A 22,313-nucleotide genomic window follows, 5' to 3' on the forward strand; every position below is an offset into this window, starting at 1 on the left:
AATAAAAAGCAACAAGAAATAAAGAAAAAATTACAAATAGAAAAGATCTAAAAGAAAAGAAACAACTTATAAAGCTTTAATAAAACTAAAAACTCTTTAAAAATTCTAAATTTTACTCTTGAATGCTTCTCATGATGTTTAAGAATGCCCTAGGATGCCCTATTTATAAGTAGGGAACTCCAATTTTCGTACAAAGTTGAAAACCCTAGAAAACGCCTCAAATATACGTATTTTTTCAAAATAGACTTCTCGCTGCATAGTTCGTTTAAAACAGACTTCCTGCTGCGTAGTTTTTCAAAATAGACTTCAGAGCTTTAGAATACACTTTTTAAGACGATTTCAGGATTCTTCAGTTCAAATCTTCGATTCTTTTCATTCCTCACTTGGTTTTCTTGGATCGTTGGCATGTGAATTCTTCAATCTTGGTTTCCTAAGATCCATCCCTTGCCTTGGTGATTTTTGAGCATCAAATTCTTACTTTTTAGCACCCTTTTTCAATCCAAGCTCTTAAATTCACCTTGCAATACATATATGAGTAAAATAGAATATTAAGATGATTTATATTTATAAAACCAAGATATAAATGGAGAAAATTATGTAATATTTGAGTCTCAACATACACCGCTCATCTATTTTTAGAAATCATTTTAAAGCATTATCCAAAAAATGAATCATATCCAAAGATCATTTGGACCACACCACAACTAGCAGCAGAGGTAATGATTTTCACCGTTAAAAAATTTGTAGGGCCCACCATAAGGTTTATTTTCCATCCAATATCCAATATGTTCACAAGGTCACAAAGACCTGAATGAAGAGGAAAAATAAATTTAATACTGATTCAAAACTTCTGTGACCCCAAAAAGGGTTTCAATGGTAAACATTCAATCCCCCATTGCTTTTCACAGTGTGGTCCACTTGATAGTTATATCTATCTTAGTTTTCGTTTAAAGCCTTAACACTAGCTCGCCAAATGTATAAATGATTTGGACATAACATATACCTTGTGATCAGACCCACCAAACTCGCTTACGTCAATACAGTAACTATATCCGTTTCCTGCTCACACAGGAGACGGATTGGCTACTTCCCCTGACACTAGCGGCTGATGGTCGGTGCTCCGTGGGACTTACCATGATGTATTTGTATCCATTTTTACGTATCATTTGATGGATTGATAAAAAAAATGAGAGGGATATAAATCTCAGATAGACCACATTATAGGAAAATAATAATGATTAGATATCCACCATTAAAATCCTCCTAAGGCCCATTGTACTGTTTATTTGATATCCAATTACATTCAATTTGTTGATTACGTCATAATACACAGATGAAGGGAAAAAATAAACATAAGCTTGGTCTAAAACTTTTATGGACCTTAAAACGTTTTTAATAGTCAACGTTCATTCAACACTGTTTCCTGTAATGTGGTCCACTTGAGATTTCGATATACCTCAATTTTTCTTTCATAACATAAAATGATCTATAAAAATAGATGGACAGCATGGATGAAACAAAGACATCATGGTAGGTCCCACAGATCACCGACCATCAGCCATTGGCCGGTGGCAGGTGAGTAGCCAATCCGTTTCTCGCTCACACATAACTCATGACTCCAACAAACCGTACAACTGCGCCCACAAAGAAGGCGAGACCCCGGCCTCACTCGAGAAGGTACGGCTCTTACTGTGGGGCCCAATTTGATGTATGTATTATGTATCTACGCCATCCATCCTTTTTTCCAGATCATTTTAATATACTTTCTAAGAAATAAATCTGATCCAATTATCAGGTGGACCATACCATAAGAAAAAGTGGTCATTGACTTTCTACCATTAAAACTTCTTATGGCGTACCATAATGTTTTTGTAGTGTTTATTTACCATCCAATCCGTTGATAAGTTTACATAATCCTGGATGAAGGGAAAAAACAAATTTCAGCTTGATCTAAAACTTATGTGGCCCATTAATAGTTAATCACCACTTTTTCTTGTGGAATGGTCCAACCGATAAATTGATATGCTTCTTTATTATTATAATGAACTAAAATGATTTTAAAAACGGATGGACGGTGTGGATAGATAATAAATAATCAAAGTAGGCCCCACTGTAACCATACAGTATGGGCTGCACTGTCTTGGCTGCGGCCGATGTCTCACCTAATCCGCTCTAGACATTTACGTGCAAGGCAAGAAAAGTATAAATCTACATATCTAATATTAAAACAAGAGATACGACACCAGCTAGCTCTCACTGCTCTCCATGCAGTCATGTTATCACATCAATCTAACAATCATAACCATCCGTTCATTCGCTTTTAATTTGGATGTTCCAGATCTTTTACATAAAAATAAGTCTAATCAATCTATTTATTGGAGCCCATTATAGATCGTTTATATTCTAAAGAGTCACTTTTTCGGGCAATACTAACCATCCCGTCCATGTATGAAAAAAAAAGAAGAGGGATGGCTAACAAAAAAGGACAAATCATGGACGGATTGGATCATCCGATCATTGTGGTTTTCGCTCATAAGTGTGATATAGACTTACTAGACAGTTCAGATTGATCAAACGGACTATCTAGATAGCCCAACTCACCTAAAAGGGTCCAGAGATTTTTTTATTTTTGGCCCACTATAATATCATTTCCACATCGGGATGTGTCACTACCAGCTTACCTGATTGTCCAGATTTTTTATTATTTATTTATTTTAGTTCAATGATAATGACATATTGACATATCCCAACCACTTAGATTTCTTTACAATGGTTGCTACAGCCAGTGGTTATTTTAAGATTCATTCCCATTGATCTATGGGCCCACTGTATGGTTTTTATAAAATCCACATCATTCATATGATGAGACTCCTTAACTTTCACCGTCATTCAAAAAATTAGACCATCCAAACGTACGGTGGACATTACACAACATCTAAAATGTTTCTATGGTGTGCTTTCCCATTTCTTGTTTTTATCTGTGATGTCGTCCACCTGAGTGATATTTCAGACTGAGTTTTCGCTCGAGACCTAAAATAGATGGACAAACATGATGGACGGAGTGGATCTTATATAAAAAATGCAGTGAGTCTTGCATAGATTGAAGTTTCAACGCTGGTTTATATGCATGTTCTAGAGGATTGTGGTTGGTCTGCAGAGTCTTCCCAAAGTTTCGCGAGAAAATTATACAATGGGAAGGATGTGATAGTCATTGACAGATATAGTTAGGCAACATTAGGTGCTTCACGTGGCATGTTTTTTCACCAATCAGGTACATCCATATATGGCCATGTCCATTTGACAGGTAACTACTAAAGGATGCAGATTGAGTACTTGTGGGTCCCACCATGATGTATGTGTTTTATCGGCTTCCTTCATTTATTTCTCTGTATCATTTTAAGGCATGAGTTAAAAAAATGAGGCAGATTCAAATCTCATGTCGACCACATTAAAGGAAAGAATAGTGATCAAATGCCTACCATTACAAACTTCTCGAGGGTCATAAAAGTTTTGAATGAATTGCAGATATTTTTATTTTTTTCCTTTCATATAGGTCCGTGTGACCTGATCAACAGGTTTGAAGAAAAATAAACATTAGATGGATGGCGTGGATAAACACACATGTCATGGTGAGCCCAGATAGCACTGTCCCGTATGCAACCCGTTACTCGCAGAGTCAGTGGGCAGTCCGGGTTTATCACTAAGTACAGATAGAAATTGAAAATAGTAAATAGTCAAATGAAAATTAATATATAAGATTGTTTAGATCTGGACGCGGTTTGGCTAGTGACCCTAGCACCAGTTGCTAGCTGGAGTCAAAACTCTGTGGTCCCACCATGATGTATATGTTTTATCCACGCCGTCTATCCATTTTTCCAACTTATTTTACGGGCTAAGCTCAAAAAACGAGGCAGATCCAAGTTACAGGCGGACCACATGGCATGAAAATAATATTGATTGAAGGTCAACCTTTAAAAACTTCCTAAGGCCCACCGTAATAATTATTTGCCATCCTACTTCTAAGTAAGGTTGCATAGACTTGGATGAACGGATAACACAAATATCAACCTAAACCAAAATTTCTGTGGCCCCGAAAAGTTTTCAAAGTAGGCATTCAATCTCTACTGTTTCTTGTGGTGTGGTCCACCTGAGAGTTTGATATGCCTCTTTTTTGGCTTATGCCCTAAAATGAGCGGGCAAAATGGATGAACAGTGCTGATAAAACACATACACCATGTTGGGCCCACAAGAGCTATGACATCAGCTAGCTGGGATGGTGTTGGGTCACCACCGAAAGGGGCATTCATATTTATAAATAAAGGAGGAGAAGAGGATAAGATGGGAATTATTTAAAAAGTTTTAGAATAAATTTCTTTAAAAGTTAGCTAAAAAATGTTTATCCACTTCAATTAAGCTCTTTTAACAAAAAGATCTCTTCGTCACTTTTTTTTTATATAAAATAATTTATGCTATTTTATTTTTAAAAAAAATTTGGTGATAAAATTACAACTTTACTAAACAGTATATTTTTAAAATAATATATATATAAAATAAGCAAATATAACTTTTAATAATAAAGATGGAAAATAACTCATTATTATCCAATGACTATAAGCAGAGCCGTGCTTCGAGTCGAGTCGGGCCTCGTTATGATTGACCTGACTTGATCCGGTTTTAAAATAGACCTGACCCAGACTCAACTCAACTCAGTACTGAGTCCAACATACTTGACCCAATCCAAGTTTGGGCTTGGCTTGGACAAATCCGGATTGAGTCGACCCAATCACAAGTACCGAGTTGGGTCGAGTTGGCGCCGAGTCAAGTTGGGTGTAGCGGGTATTCACGTGCTAAAATCACAACTCAAAACCTAGGTGAACCTATCAGAATTGCAACCTCTTCGTCAGCTACATAGCATCCCAAGTTTGAAACATCAAATCTGAGGTTTTATATATATATATATATATATATATATATATATATATATATATATATATATATATATATATATACACATAGTCCAGTTTCAAATCGAGTCAAGTTAGTACCGAGTTAAATTTTTGGTCGAGACAAGTCGAGTTATTGGGTGACTAGAACTTGACTCGGTTTAAGTTAGGATTGGTTGAAGTGTACTTAGTTCGGATCGACTCACACACTCAATTCAGACCAGATTGAGTTTGCATGAGTCGGATGAGTCAAGTTTGGCAAGTCAAGTCGTACATGCCCAACTCCAAATATAAGGGCTTATTTGGGTATCACCAAATAAGTTTTTTTTTCTACTTAATAGTAATAAATAATCAACTTGTTTGAGACAAGTAAGTTTTATTTATTATCAATTATAAATATTTCTTTTTTCTTAAAGTTACTGAATCACTTTATCTTAATGAGTAGAAACTAAGATAAATTACTTGAGACATAAGTAACTTACCATCCAACCCACTAAATGTCTATTACTTAAGTGTGAATGTTATTCAACTCCGTATGGGTACATCATGTTGGTATTTGTCATCCATCCACCCATCAACTGAGACCTACCATGATGGGATTTCCAAACCAAGCTAATACAATCACTAGGTGGGCCACACTAAAAACTAATGCACATCCACTCAAAAGCTTCCAATTTCATACTGGGGCCCACTTTCAAGGTGCGCCAACTCTCTCTGACAATTTGAATTCCATACGCAAGCCTTAGTGGGCCCAACTAAAGGATCTGGCCATGTTCCCAACCTTAAGTTGGCAAAGACATAAAAAGAGGACATACTCCAATTAGCTGAACCACCTGAAAATAATTTTCCTTATATGTGGCCATCTATATTTTAAAGGGTATGTTTATTTTACCATTTCAATTAGCTTATTTCTAAAAGATGATGAAAATACTTATATGACCGTTGGCAGTAATCTGAACCGTTCAAAAGCACATGGACAATATCTAGATCATTCCAAGATGGAGATCAATGATCTGGACCTTTCCAATGTGGTAGTTAACGATCTAAACCGTTCAACACTAGGTGGTTAGTGATCTCAACACTTCAAAAGTAAGTGGATAGGTTTTTAGACGATTCCAAGGTGGTGGCAGGCGATCTAGACCATTCAAGAGTAGGTAGACAACGATATTGACCATCCAAAGCTGTTGGACAACAATCTTGACTGGCCTTTCAATCAACATATTTAAAGACAAAAATTCAACGAAAAATGATAAAATAAAGAAATTTCAAGTACAAATATCTAATAATAATAATAATAATAATAATGGTTATGTCTCATTATGTATAAAAAATGGGTAGTTTTCATAAAAATCTAAAACATTATGCCATACGCTGAACGGTTCATCACAGATATTGGCAAGATATGACCGTCCATGATCAAGATCACGTTCTCAATGGTGCCAAACCGTCGATTCAAATACCTGTGACCCAAACAGTTGATCTATTGGCTATTTTTCTTAGATCAACTAGCACCACCTCCTATCCAACATCTGACACAAGATGACCTTCCATTCCCAAGTGGGTCTCTATATCAACGAATGAACGGTCAAAAAGAAACATATCAATGGTTTAAAATCGATGTGGACGAATGGCCCATCAAATGAATGGATTGGATAAATCTCACTGTAGGTCGTCTTTGCAACGGATCTCATGTTATGCATGGAAAAGATGGAGAATCAGTACGGTGGCAAGTCCAATTACCACGTGTCCTCATTCATTGAAGTAGAAACGACGAGCCGACCATTGCGGAAAGTGGGCCACAGCTGCAGCAGATTCCAGCCACTCATTTTTTATTTTTTTTTCCTCACAAAGAGTAACGCCAACGCCCCAACAGCACATTTAGCACGAGCTAAGGGTTCCACCATCAATGAAAATTGGCTGAAGTCGACAGCAATTGATGAAAATGCTTTTCTAAAACCCGCATTTAAAATAATTAAAATAAAAAAAAAAAACATGTATCGATCAGGACCGATCATTTGATGGGCCATCATGTGGATGGACCGTAGCCCAAAAATCAAGTCGATCAGACTAAGTTATGACCAGTTAAGAATTTTTCTCGAGTCTTGATGAAACCTTGTTGAATTGAGTCGACTAAGGTGAGTTGAGAGTTCTGTTGAGTTTTCAAACTATGGTTCACAATCAATCGAATGGTTTGTCAATGGTCAATTCACATGGCCCACTAAATGAACAGTCACGATCCTAATACCCATGTGACATGTGGAGCACACCGGGTCGGCATGTAATCAGCCGTCGCTAATAGAGTTGGGCATCAGGTCAAGTCAGACCGAGTTAGGGTTGACCCGACTCGATCCAGTTTTGAAATAGACTTGACCCGAACTTGACCTGATTGGTACCAAGTCCAGCATACCTGACCCGATTCGAGTTCAGGTCTGGCATGGACTAATCTGGACGGAGTCTAACCTGGCCATAGGTAGCAAGATAGGCCGGGTTGGCACCAAGTTGGGTCAGGTGCAGGGGGTATCCACAGGCTGAAATCACAACTCAGAACTCCACGGCATCTCATATCTGAAATGTCAAATCTGGAGTTTATATCTATATGTATGTGTATGAGTTGGGTTTCAGATTGAGTGGAGTCAGTACCGAGTTGGATTTAGGGTTGAGTTGAATCAAGTTACTAGGTGACCCGAACTCGATTCGGTTTGAATTCAGATTGGACGAAGTCTACTCGATCCGGATCGACTCTTCCACTCGGTTCGGATTGAGTCGGGTTTGAACAAATCGGACAAGTCGAGTTGCCCATGCCTGGTTCTAGTCACTAACCATCCCCCAATTCAGATCAAACAAAAAAAAAAAAAAAATTGCACATGTATCACATGGAAACCCTTACAATTGAATTTTTGTTTTTTTTTTTTTTGTTTTGTTTTGTTATTATTATTATTATTTTTTTCATTTTTAAGGGCTTTTGGGCCCACTGATATTTATTTACATAATTTACAAGCTTTAAATTCACCACCTATGAATATGATTAATCAGCCATAGATAAAAATAAAATATAGCAAATATCATTTCATGATTGCTGCTTCTGTTGATTTTGTAATCTGTGATGGTGGACCATCTCATTCCATTTCATCATTTCTGTTGATGTAAGCTGAGATGGGCCATCTCATCCCATTTCATCATTGCTGTTGGTGTAACCTGAGGTGGGCCTTCTCCTGTTCAAAATCATGGGGCCATGGGATTAAGCTCCTTGGTGGGAAGCAACAACTGCACTCCTCTGAGCAGGGGGTTGGTGGCCTAACCCAATTGCTCTTTGGCTCTTCTTCCATTGAGAACTGGCTTCCCACCCAATCTCCACCTTCCATTGCATCCTTGAGTGGGCCCCAGCACTCCACCCTGTTGAATTCCTGGAGGTTGGAGTGGAAGTAGACCCAAACAAGAGCTTCTTCCAGCTCTGGATGGTTGTTGAACAGATTCCCATCTCCATGAACAAAGGCCTTCAACACCTGATTAAATACATTTAGTCTAGGATTAGTATTCCACAATGAAAGAAAGAATGTATGAATCTGATCACCATCCGATCAAGATCGATTAATGGACGGCCATGTTCCATACCACAGGGAGTTCCTTGCAAAAGATGTAGTGTCTGAGATTAGCAATAAAATCCAACAAGAAATGGCCGCCGCTTATGTGACAATGAACGTGGAGTGACATCTTTCCTTGGACCTTCTTCCACTCCGCGACGACTTCATCTCTTTGTAATCTGTTATACCAACCTTGGAGCTGAAAGAACATACAAAAGAACAATGGAATCGAGTCAGATTCGATTCAGAGAACATATCAAAGCCATATCAATCAAACCCAAAAGACTACAAAATTCAAATTAAGTGTAGGATTTAATTCAGAAAAAGAGACAAACACCCATTTGAGTTTTTGCAATCTAATTAGTGATGTTTCTCCATTTTTTTGAGGTTGGAAGGTTACAGAACTTGAATTATACAATGATTATTTAGAATACTTTCTCCATTCTACACAATTCGAGTCATAGATACAATTGGAACCAATTGTATTTGTATTGAATTCTGTTATTCTAGAACTTGAATTATAAATCTATTGCTAGAATTTTATTTTAAAGCAAAATTTGAAATCAGGATATTTTCAATCTGTAAAATGGAAATATAGAACCATTTCCAATCAGATGTTTTTGGGATCTTGTCTCTGTGAGGAATTACTTGACATGGGACCAGAGTCTTTAGTGTGGGTCCATGGTATTCTAGACCGTTGGTCTGTTGGGTCATGGCAACCACATCGATGCATCATGATGTAAAGCTGGTCACGAAAAAGGTGGACCAAAGAAGGCCTGATTGGATGAGAAAATGATCAGGACTGTCAGAACCTTAAAACAGTCGTATCTCACAAACCGGAAGTACAGTAGGAATGATGACCGTCTATAAATAGTAAGTTTACTATTTATAGTAAGTCACATTTTTTTAGGGTGTTTGACTTGGATTTTGAGTCTAAAGCTCCTTCCTTAAAGCTCATTATTTAAAGGGTTGTAATTTCGTTTTTATGATCAATCAATTTATTTTTAATTTATTAGAAATTATTTCTATTTTATCTCTCAAGAATCCAAGGAAACTCTGTGAGGAATCCAAAGAGCTCTGTGGATTCGGAGTAGTTATCCCTGAGGAAGACCGTGATCGACCTCATCACATGTCATAGAACTCGTGTTTGTATTGAATTCTATACATTTTTACTCATCAAGCAAAAACTAAATCCGTAACTGTTTTTTTTTTTTTAAGCCATTCTTCTCTCGGATTTCTCTTTTCTGAGATCGCAACAACCCCAAAAACCATTTCTTATGATCTATATCCTAAGATTTCTATTTCCAAATTAGTAGTCCTACCATCAAAACAGGGAATTGAAATACTCCAATCAAAATTAAATTCAACTGATATCAAAGGTTGCAGGTAGAGAATTAAAATTACAAATATAATATCTTTCTCATAACAAATAAAAATCAGACAATTCTATAAAAATAAAATATACCTGAGCTCTATTGATAGTCTGAGAGATTGCAAGGGTGATCTTGGAAGTGATGTCGCTGTGCGTAAGCGTATAAGTTCTTGGTAAATTGCCAGGGTGCTTCTCTTTTTCTACTCCCAAGAACAGAACTTTCAGCTTCGATGCTTCGAAGATAGCCGGCCCAAACAGCCTAGCAACCTAAACAAAATCCAACCCAACACAAAAAAACAAAAACCATTTAGAAAAAAACCAATTTAAAACAGACCCAAGAAAGAAAATTTCCAAAAAAATCAAAGAATTACCGGGACCATGTGATGCTTTTTGGGTGCGGCTTGATGAAGGAACTGAGAAGTGTTTTTATGTTTCTTGAAAGAAGGTTGTTTGATCTGTTTTGGGAGGAGAAACATAGCAGCAGCAACAGAACCCATCTCTGGAGAAGAAAGAAGAAAGAAGTTTGTAGGAAGTTCCTGAATTTTCTTTTCTTTTCTTTTCAGTTTTGTGGGAAAGAAAAAGAGAGGAAGAAATGAAAAGAAATATGATTTTTTTTAATTTATTTTTTTTTGTTGTTTTATTTTTGCTTTTGCTTTCGCTGTTGCGTCTGGCTGCTACCGACGCTTTGTTGATTACAAGCGAAGAGAGAGGAGTGATTAATGGAATTTTGGAAGACGAGACGCGAAGAAATAGGAAGCGTGTTCGAGCGGTTTTTCTGTTTGATTTTTAATCTTGGTGGTAAATAAACATTTACCATTTACTAAAGAGATTCTTGCCTGCCGCCCATTCCACTTCGGAAGCGGATTAGCTACTGACACGTTGAGTAGCGAGACTCGCTACTGAAGTGACGTCACCAGGAGCCCACCATGATGTGTTTTGTATCCACACCGTCCATCCATTTGAAGAGATTATATTAGGGCATCAACCAAAGAACGACTCAGATCCAAATCTCGAGTGGACCCCAGCACAGAAAACAGTGGAGATCCATTAAAAAGTTCCAAGGGGCACAAAAGTTTCTGATCTATCTGATATTTGTTATTTCCCTTATCTAATGTCTGTTTTAACTTATGAACAGTTGGATCTCAAATAAACATCCGGTGGACCTTAGGAAGGTTTCAACGGTGGCAGTCACTCTCTCCACTGTTTTCTGTGATGGGTCCACTAAAGCTTTGTATCTGACTCATTTTTTACATCATTGCTTAAAATGATCTCTCCAAATGGATGAACGGTGTGGATACAACACATCCATCGTGGTGTGATCCACATAACTTGGTGACGTTACTTCAGTGAGGAGTCTCGCTACTTACCTGCTAGTGGCTAATCCGCGTCCTTCTACTTCACAGCTATTAGCCTTCCATTAGTAAATACAAAGGATTAAGAAATAAAATTTGTGGGGCTCACCATGATTTACGTGTCTGATGTATGCAGTTTATCTATTTTATCAGATTATTTCAAGGAAATAAGACCAAAAATGAGAAGAATCCAAAGTGAAAAGTTTACCACACTACTTAAAATGGTGAGAATTGAATGCCCACCATTGATAGGTTAATTTTGAATGAAGCTGATATTTGTGTTTTCTGTTTGACGGATGCGGATTTCGTCCTACCCTCCGTCTCTGGCTGTGTACAGGCCCACCTTAATGTATCTTTTTATCCAAGCCAGCCATCCCTTTTCTCATGTCATTTTAAGGCATTAACCAAAAAAGAAAAAAAAGAGAGAGACAAATCCAACGCTCAAATGTACCACACCAAAGATGACTCTTGCAATCAAGCTTTGTGCATTTAATGCAACCAAGCTTATTATTTGGTGTGGTCCACCTGATTTTTTGTTCATGCTTTTAAATGATATGATAAAAGGGATGGACAGCTTGGATAAACAGATACGTCAAGTTGGGTCCGCCCATAGGGGCAGGGTATAGGATGCAATCTTTTTTTTTTTTTTTAATTTCTTTTTTGGACTGTTATTATTTACCTTGTTTCCTGGAGTGTAGTACACATAAAGTTGTAATCTTCCTTATTTTTTAACTCATGCCATTAAAATGAATTGAAAAGATAAATGGACAGCGTTGATCATACACATACATCACGATGGACACATAAATTAATGTTACTCAATTTTCATCCCTCTTCATCAAAGGCCGTATAAAAAATAAGGTCATATAATTCCGGACGCCGATTGGCTAGTGACGCTGCCACTAAGTATGTGGCTAGTGTTCGTTTCTTTTTGGGCCCCACCATAATCTAAGTGTTTTATCCGCACCGTCCATTCATTTTTACACATCATTTAAATAATTTATCCCATAAATGAGCCAATCAAAATATCAGGTAACCACACCATATAAAACAGTAGTGATTGAAAGTCTACTATTAAAAACCTCTTATATCCCACTGTAATATTTATTTTACATCCGCTTTAAATTGGTAGAAATGATCAAGAAGTACTTCCCCACAATTCCAATTTAGAGTACGTTCTTATCCACTGATTAAAGAAATGACTATCAAGAATGGCATAACCCTTTATTTGAACGAAAGAATTGAAATGCAATTGGAAAACTGAATAATAAAAGATCTTTGTTTATTCTTTCCTCCAACTCATCCATAATCATACAGATGGAATTTTTATAATGATTCACGAAAACTTGTATAGTAGGGCATACAGGCCTGATGAAGGCAAAAAACAAATATCAGCTTGATCTAAAACTTTTGTAGCCTCAAGAAGATTTTAATGGTGAGAGTTCAATCAACACACTGTGGCCCACTTGAGAATTTTATCTACTTCATTTTTGGATTCTTATCATAAAATTATTTGGAAAAATAAATGTACGGCATGGATGAGACACACATCATTTTTGACTCTACAGTGCACCGAACACTAGCCATGAACACTAGCCATTAGACTGGGGGAGGGGAGTATCCAATCCTTTCCGATAGTTCCTTCTCTTTCAAAGAGTGAAAGTTATAACAACATATTTATTGCCGGAAACCTTCTTCGGCCACATACTTTAAAAAGAAAAAGAAGATTCCAAACGAGAACTGAAGCCAGTCGTCGTCTGATCACGTGGACAGAGCTCACCCTCTTCTTCGGAAGAGGGACTCGGATTCGGTAGTTATACTGCAGTACTGAGCTCGCTGCTGGAAAAGCTTTATGGACCCACCATCATATATGTGTCTTATTCACACCGTTCATTTATTTTTATATCGCATTTTAAGCATGAGCTAAGAAATGAAGTAGATCCAAATCTCAGGTGAACCACACCATAGGACATTGTAATGTTTATTTTCCATCTAACCCATTGATTAGGTCACATTTACCTAGATAAAAGGAAAACACAAATATCAGCTTGATACAAAACTTTCATCCCGAGTAGTTTTTAATGCTAGGCATTTAATCACCGCTGTTTCCTACGTTGTGGTCTACCTTATATTTGGATCTATCTCATTTTTTGGCTTAGGTTATAAAATGATCAAAAAAAAAATGGATGGATGGCGTAGATAGAACACACGGATCATTTTTCAGCACCGACCCGTACCAGCTCCTACTCGACACTACCGACCCTGAGCACCTTCTCGTGCACGCAATTTGCACGCGAATTTCATGTGACCATTACAACCGGAAGTTCCTGAGGTCGGAAGCTACATGGGCCCATAGAGATCCCCGTGACAAATCCACTCCGTCCATCAGTTTTTCAAGAAAACAACAGGACAGGAATTCAAAAATCACGCAGATCCAAAACTACACAACACATGAAACAGCTGGGATTGAATGCCCATCATTGGAAACATTGGGGGGACATAGAAGTTTTGTATCAGGATAATATCTGTACCTACTGTTTATCTGAGTAATAGTAACCCTATGAACGGTTTGGATGGCATATTAAACATCATGGTCGGCTACAGGAAGGCTTCCATGGTGAAAGTTTTCATTTTTATTATTTTGTCTGGTGTGGCCTATTGAGCTTTGAATCTACTTATTTTGGATCATTGCCCTATTGTGATATTTAAAAACTGATGGACGGAGTGGATTTGTCACAGGCACCTCTGTTCGTCCCACATAGCTTCTGACCACAGGAACTTCCTACAGCAGGGGCACAGGCAATTCAAGTCCCGCAAATTTCCAACGACTCTGAGATATCTGGGCCATGAAGATGCCGGCGCGACCTCTCTTTTGTGCCTCCACAAGAGTAAGGCAGATACAAAAGGGCGAGTGGCATTGTAGAAAATAGTGGGGTCGAAATAATCATTGTTCCAATCTTTTTGAGAACGGTGTGATGTCTACGTGCCATCTAATCGGTCGATGGATTTAGTGAAATTTAGTAGGATTTTTTATTTGCAAAATCCACGTGATTTTAGCTAATTAAATGTAAGTGTAACACAAACGTTACATCATTACAATTTTATAGCCATTGTTTAAACCGTAATTACATAATTTGTTAGTCAAATGAAGAGGCACACAATATAAATCTCTTGTAGAAATGACATTCGATGATACAGATGCAACATACATATGCATCATCACTACACTTTTATTATGCATGTATAATTTCTGTACCTTAACGTGGGCCAAAAGCTAGCCATGTGTTGATACAACGGGCTTAGTGCGGGGAGAAATTTTATTTTTGTATGAGAATATCTTCATTTGATCTTCTTTAAGTGATACACGTTCTATTATTAATATAGAGGCACAAACTCTTAAGCTCGCTGTCAGAAAAATGAATCAACAAATGCCATGTGGCCACATTTAGTATACTAATTAATGAGCAACGTGCCCAACATGTCTATAAGAGACTTGCCAAGAGAATAAATGTTATCACCTATCTAACTATGATAAACTTAGCAAGGCTGTCTCTTGCAATCCTTTCCAAATGAGAGATCTTACCAAAAATGTTCATAGAGTTTATAGTGTTCAAGAAGGTTCCGAATATCGGAAGATCGAACAAATATCCAAGTGAATTCCTCTATAGATTGGTCCTAAATTATGAGAGACAAACACATTAGTCGGATGATCCAATCCCAACCCGTGGTTCAATTAGAATAAAGAGAATGTGAGAAGTAGATCTGATCTGGCTCGATAGCAAATTGGTGTCGGGTGTCAAATCCCTCCAATACTCCAAACCATTGTGGAAGATAGTTAAATACAGGAGGTTCTTTGATCTGAACCGTCCAACACCTTGATCGAAAGTGGAGGAAGCAAGACACCAAATGAATGGCCATGATTGATGTAAGGTCTGAGATTAACCTTTTAGGTTCTTTAATCTTGGCTTGGTTGTCTTCATTAGAAAAATCTTGACGTTTCATGACTTGCTCTCGAATCCATTTAGTGAGCCACGAAGATCTCCATAGCAAAATCGGCTACGAGAGAAAGATCTAAGAAGGTAGCAATTGTAGATCTAACTGGAATCCCTCATTTCCAATGTAAGCCAAATACGCGAAGGATCCATTATTAGCAAGGAAATCCAACAACAGTTTTGCCACCCCGATGAACTATAAAAGGAGCAAATGAAGAAGAGCCCAGGGCCCTTTGTCAAACACGTTTATCTATTTTACATTTATTTTTCCCATTTATCTTAGTATAGCATAGTATAGCCTAGTTCTAACATAAATCGCTACTACCTAGTGGCTTGTACTACTGTACCTTAGGACTATATTAAATATATGCAACATTAAGTTTAAATACATAATCAACTAAGTTCCAATTTAGCTGATCATACCTATCTAGTTGCATCATGCTGACCACCTGCCTTGATCGTCTAGTCCAATAGACAAACCAGGTATTTATCTTTTTTCTTTTTTTTTTTTTAAATTTCTTTGGTTGTTTGATACTTTGTTGATTGTAATGGACCATACATTCAAATATTAATAAAATTGACATTGTTTATCCTTCTTTTATTTATTCATACATTCTTGTTTCTTTAAGAAATATTAAGTTGAAAGTACTGGTGAAAAAAAAGAGACATTAAGTTCGTAAACTCATGTCTATTGTTACAAGGTAAAAAGAATCTTCGGAAGAGCTAACCCCTACCTAAGGCTGTACATGAGCCAAGCTAGCTTGAAAAGCTCGGTCGGCTTGGCTCGATCTAGCTCGACTCGACTCGACTCGAACGATGACTCGAGGCAAGGCAAGCTTCATATGGCCCAACTCGTTTTGAAAACAAGCCAAGTTCAAATATAGTAGAGTTTGATTCGCTCGGCTCGACTCAAATATATATTATATTATATTTAAAAATTAAAAAAATTAAAACTTAAACCATATCTTACCCGTTCGTTCCTTTCTTACCATTTCCCTTCTTTACCTAATTTGTCGCGCTTGAGCTCCTCTCTCTCTCTCTCTTGGCCACTCGCCCGAGCTTGACTTAACGTCTGCCCCAACTTATCTCAACCATATGGCCTGCACTTGCCCGAGCACTCCCCTCTCTCTCTCTCTCTCTCTCTCTCGCTCTCTCTCTCTCTCGGCACCAACAACAAGTACCCTCTATAGCTCTATCTAATATATATATATATATATATATATATATATATATTGAATATTTGATTTGGGGGTTGCATCAGTTGGGTCGGGTTGTGGGTTGTGTCAGGTGCGGGTTAGGTCCGGTTGGGAGCAGACTCGACTTGACTCGAGATAAGCTCGCCTCGAGCTCGACTTGAAAGGTTTGATAAACAAGCCAACCTCCAATGGTAAACTCGAGGCCAAGCTCGAACTCAAGAAGAGCACGAGCCAAGCTAAGCTTGACCCACCTCAACTCGACTTGGCTCTATGTACAACCCTAACCCCTACCCTTTCACAAATCGCCTTAACATTGAGTGCAACCAGCAGTTGAGAGGATGACCGGATCCCGTGTCTAGTTCGTCCATCTCAATGCAGGAGAATACCAACAATTAAATCAAACTTGAAGTTAAGTAGACTCTGGCATACTTACGCATCATACCCACACAAAATACATGCCCTCCTTCTCAACAATACTTTGAACTTCATTACAATCATAATTCACTATCCAAACATGGCCTAAATTCCAAAGGATTTAAAAATCATAAAATGGACCCTAAGGTCATTCCCACCAGAATGAAGGGAAAATAAAATAAAAATGTAGGACTGATCGAAAGTTATGTTGCCCCAAGAAGGTTTCAATAACGAGTATTTCACCGTTATTGTTTCTTCTAGTGTGGCTCACTTGATTTCCGAATTGTCTTGATTTTTCGGACCATACCCTGACATGAGCTAGAAAAACTGATGGACGGAGTGGATGTCTCATGGACATATGTGAGCCCCAGGAAGCTTAGGGTTGAATTCAAGGTTATCTTATTATACCCGCAAATGAAACTATTCCAAGGTCCGTAATTGGATTCACAGGGCCGAGCCCAGGCTTTCTCAAACCCAGTCAACTAGTAAGTTCGTTACAATCGTTGGCTGAAATAGGACCGTATGGGATTATTCATTCATCACTCCAACTGCTTTTTACGTATTTATCTGGCTGTCGTTTACGGAAGCGGATTGCGTACTGAGTAAGCTCTGTGGGATCCACCGTGATTTATGTATTTAATCCACTCCGTCTATCCATTTTAACAGATAATTTTATGCTTGATATAAAATATTAAATATATCCAAATCTTAAGTGGACCACACCACAGGAAACAGTTTGAATTGAACGTCTACCTTTGAAAAATTCTTGGGGGCCACATAAATTTTTGATCAATATGATATTAGTGTTTTCCATTCATCCATGTCTTTTTGATCTTATGAACGGGTTGGATGATAGATAAACATTATCGTGGGCCTTTTTATCAAGGTTTCAACGGTGGAAACGTTACTCCCAATGTTTCTTGTGGTGTAGTCCACTTGAGCTTTGGATATGTTTCAGGTTTGGTTTCAACTCTTAAATGAGATTTAAAAACGGATTGAAGGAGTGGATAAACAATATACATTCACGGTGGGCCCAACAGAGTTTAATCAGTACAAGCGTACGGAGTAACTCAGTACGCAATCCGATTTCGTCGTTTACGTATTTGGACAGAGAACACGTGTAAAAGCTTTGCCCACACGCAACTTGGACGGTGACGATAAAGAGAGGTCTTCCAGCCACACGCACCCAACTGTTGTACTTGGTGCACGAGCCAATCTAGTACGTGTAGGGCATCTGAGCTGTGGCCCTAACGTGCCCAAAGCAGGCAGTCCATTGATCAGCGGCAACCTCATTATGGAAAAAATGGATGGTTTTGAAGGACTTGTAGATGCTAGATATTCAACGTACACATGCTGGCTAACGGCCTTGATTTTTTCTGCAGGTCATCTGGACGGTGAGGATCACCTGATCCTTGGCTGGGATGTCCCAAAGGTGAATAAGGGTGCTGCGTGTAGCGATGCATCTGAAAAGGGTGCGTGTGGGGCTAGCAAGCCTCAGATAACGAAAGGTTATATTGGAGTCATTTGGAACTCTGGCCCACGTGATGCGCGGTACTTGGGCACTTAGAAATTGTACACGTGGCATATGTTAACTGAATTAACCTGTCGAAATTTCCGAACTCAGTGTAGAGAGTGCATCGTCACAAAATCAGATTGATGAACGATCCTATACTCTCGAGAACTGGACGTGTATTTTTTTAAATTTCATTTCAACTGTCCATTGTATGTCCACCATGTTGTAAAATAGATGTCTTAAATGTGGTCTTATGGTGCTGCTCGATCAGTCGACAGATTAGCTTGACTAGTCGAAGGTGCCCTTCGACCAGTCGAAGTCCGCTCGACTTAAAATCCAGTAACGATATTTCTGAAAATCTCAAGGTTTTTGACAAGTTGAGGGATATATTTGACTAGTCGAAGTTCAGGCTCGACCAGTCGAAGGTTACGCAGTTGATGTACGGATTATGCGTGGTCTGCATAAATTTGAAGCAGTTTCAGAGAGGTGCGTAAGTAGAGTTTCCTAAACTATAAATAGGGATCCCTAGGGCCTTTCTAAATAATTCTAAAGCTTTTTAAAGGGATTTTAAGGGTTCTTAAAAGGGTTTTAGGGTTTCGAAAGGGTGTAACAAGGGTGATATTCGAGGTTATTCGAATTGGGTAAGTCATTTCTCTTTGTAATTTCTATTTTGATAGTGGAATTCTGTTGCTTTGTGCCGTGATTTTTTTCTGAAAGGATTTTCCACGTTAAATATTTGTGTTATCTTGTGTGTGCTTAGTGCCATTGAATTGCTATCCTAGATCCAATCCGTGTGATTCCGCAGCACAAATCCCAACAAGTAGTATCAGAGCAATCATTGGGGCACAGATCTGAATCTGAGGGATAAGCAATAATCGTTAGCACTAGGTATGATATTGATAAGTACTCAGGGAAAAATAATTTTGACTTATGGAAGATCAAGATGATTAGTTCATTAATCAAGCAAGGTGAAGATGGTGCTTTTGAGGAGCGAAAGTCTACTATGACTGATGATGATTGAAATATTCTTGATAAGAAGGCCTTATCATCAATCCGTTTATGTCCCACGGATGAAGTTCTCTACAACGTCATGAGGGAGAAAACTGCGGCTAAGTTATGGGCGAAGTTAGAGGATGTCTATACAAAAAAATCCTCTGAAAGTCATCTATACTTGAAGCAGCAGTGGTATAACTTCAAGATGGCAGATGATGGAGATGCGGAGGCTCACATCAGCAACTTTAATAAATTGGTTTGCAAGTTACTGAATATGGAGGAAGTGATGAAAGATGAGGAACAAGCATGTATGTTATTGAATTCTCTTCCGACATCGTATGAGTCATTTAAGGACATAATGTGCACTACAAATAAAACCCTGAGTGTCGACACCATTATCTCAGCCCTTCAAGGAAAGGCTATGAGAAAGCTTAATGTCGACATATGGATATCTTCTGATGCACTGTTTATAAGGGGTATGAATTCTAAACAAGGTACAAGTTCATCAAGTTCTAGATCAAAATCAAGGGGCAAGGGCAAATAAAAAGTAAAGTGTTGAAACTGTGGGATGGAAGGACACATGAAGAAGGATTGTGAAAATCTTAAATCTAAGAGAGAAGAATCTAAGACTTCATACCGGGAGGCCAATGCTACCACATCAGATGGATCGAGTGAATGTGATGGTGACATCTTGTCTGTATTTACAATCGGACGCCTATATGATGTGCACATTTGTAGTGCACATCATATAGGCGTCCATCAGCAACTTTAATAAATTGGTTTGCAAGTTACTGAATATGGAGGAAGTGATGAAAGATGAGGAACAAGCATGTATGTTATTGAATTCTCTTCCGACATCGTATGAGTCATTTAAGGACATAATGTGCACTACAAATAAAACCCTGAGTGTCGACACCATTATCTCAGCCCTTCAAGGAAAGGCTATGAGAAAGCTTAATGTCGACATATGGATATCTTCTGATGCACTGTTTATAAGGGGTATGAATTCTAAACAAGGTACAAGTTCATCAAGTTCTAGATCAAAATCAAGGGGCAAGGGCAAATAAAAAGTAAAGTGTTGAAACTGTGGGATGGAAGGACACATGAAGAAGGATTGTGAAAATCTTAAATCTAAGAGAGAAGAATCTAAAACTTCATACCGGGAGGCCAATGCTACCACATTAGATGGATCGAGTGAATGTGATGGTGACATCTTGTCTGTATTTACAATCGGACGCCTATATGATGATCGTAGGGGTGAATGGATTCTAGACACAAGGGCATCTTTTAACATGACTCTTCATCGGAGTTGGTTCGCCAGCTACAGGGAGTGCGATAGTGGACATGTATTTATGGGCAATGACATTACTTGTAATGTTATGCCTGTTGGTACCGTGCGCATCAAAATTTTGATGAGATAGAGCGTACCCTAACTGATGTGAGGCACATTCCTAATTTAAAGAAGAATCTGATTTCTCTTGGTGCACTTGAGGCAATGAGCTGCAAGTACACATGTATTGATGGTGCTCTTAAAGTATCTAAGGGGGCATGGGTAATTATGAAAGCGAAATGACTCAACAATGTTTACAGGTTGATCGAGAGCACTTCAAAAGGTGGAGCTGTAGTGGCTGTAGCGGATTCTACCTCTGCACGTGTGTGACATGCTGGGCATGGCCACATGAGTAGGTAGGGCATGAAGGCTAAGACGCGCAGACAGAGATATGAAGCAGGTGGAGCAGCCACCTGTGAGAAGAATTACACGGCATAATCGTAGGATATCGACAAGGTACATGGACGACTCCAATATCGCAGGGGATTCGTCCTCTATTCAAATGGCTATAAGTGAGCCTGGTGCTGAGAAGTGAAAGGTGACTATGGGTGATATGATGGATTCGTTGTACCAGATCGACATATGGGAGCTAGTGGAGCTTCCAGTGGGCCGGAAAGCAGTTAGATGCATGTGAATCTTCAGGAGGATACAACATAAATACAGAGCGAGGTTGGTAGCGAAGGGTTATGCTCAGAGAGAAGGGATCTGCTTCTAAGAGATATTCGCGCCGACGGTATAACAGGTGTCTATTAGATCCGTGATTGGCGCTGGTTGACCAATGCGATCTTGAACTGGAAAGTATGGATGTGGTGTCTGTACTTCTGTACGGAAAATTGGAAGAACAAATCTACATGAAGCAACCAGAGCGGTTTAAAGGTTAAAGGGGCTGAGAAAAAGAGTTTGCAGGAGGTCGTATTATGACCTGTCACTTAAGTAGTGATATAAAATTTGATTCCTTCATGGTGAGTCAGGTATTGTATGTTGATGACATGTAAGTTGCTAATCATGACATGTCTGAAATCAACGTACTAAAGACTCGGTTAAGTGGGACATTCAAGATGAAGAATCAGGAGCTTCAAAGATGGTTCTCGACATTGAGACTGGAAGATGAGTAGGCTTTGGTTATCTCAGGAAGAATACCTTGGGCAGGTATTGATCAAGTATGTGATGGACTAAGCAAAGCCGGAGAGCGTTCTCTACGCGTCTCTCCTCACATTTTCCTCAGGACATGTCCCAAAATAGATGAGGGAAAACAGGATATATCTCATGAGCCTTATTCGAATGCGGTTGACAGTATATGTTATATATTAGACTGGTTATTTCACAGGCTATCGGTGTTATGAGCAAATACCCCGACAAGCAATATTGGATAGCAGTGAGATGATAAGAAGACTACGTTTTTACTTTTAGGAAGACAGGAGCAAAGGTAGTTGAGCATGTGGATTTCGATCTAGTAGACATGCTCACTAATGTCGTTCCTTTAGAGAAGTTCAAATTCTGTGTAACTTCTCTGGGCTTGGCGATGGCGTAAAAGGAGGATGAAGTATGCACGAGAAGTTATGATGTGATGCAGAAATAAGAGAAGAGATAAAAAAGCTACACGGTTACAGATTGAAGACATGGTGGA

At 38.5% G+C, this 22,313-nt stretch overlaps 1 protein-coding gene across 1 annotated transcript; it reads right to left on the minus strand.

Annotated features, from left to right (window-relative positions):
• Positions 1-7,880: 7,880 nt before the first annotated feature.
• Positions 7,881-10,563, minus strand: LOC131233398 (protein STAY-GREEN homolog, chloroplastic-like). The gene is made up of 4 exons (XM_058230085.1): positions 10,268-10,563; positions 9,990-10,163; positions 8,556-8,723; positions 7,881-8,446 (listed from the first exon to the last, which is right to left on the minus strand). Exons 1-4 carry the CDS (start codon positions 10,391-10,393, stop codon positions 8,120-8,122), a joined length of 795 nt encoding a protein of 264 aa, XP_058086068.1. The 5' UTR covers positions 10,394-10,563; the 3' UTR covers positions 7,881-8,119.
• Positions 10,564-22,313: the final 11,750 nt, after the last annotated feature.

Source organism: Magnolia sinica, chromosome 18 (genome assembly GCF_029962835.1).
Source record: "Magnolia sinica isolate HGM2019 chromosome 18, MsV1, whole genome shotgun sequence".
NCBI lineage: Eukaryota > Viridiplantae > Streptophyta > Magnoliopsida > Magnoliales > Magnoliaceae > Magnolia > Magnolia sinica.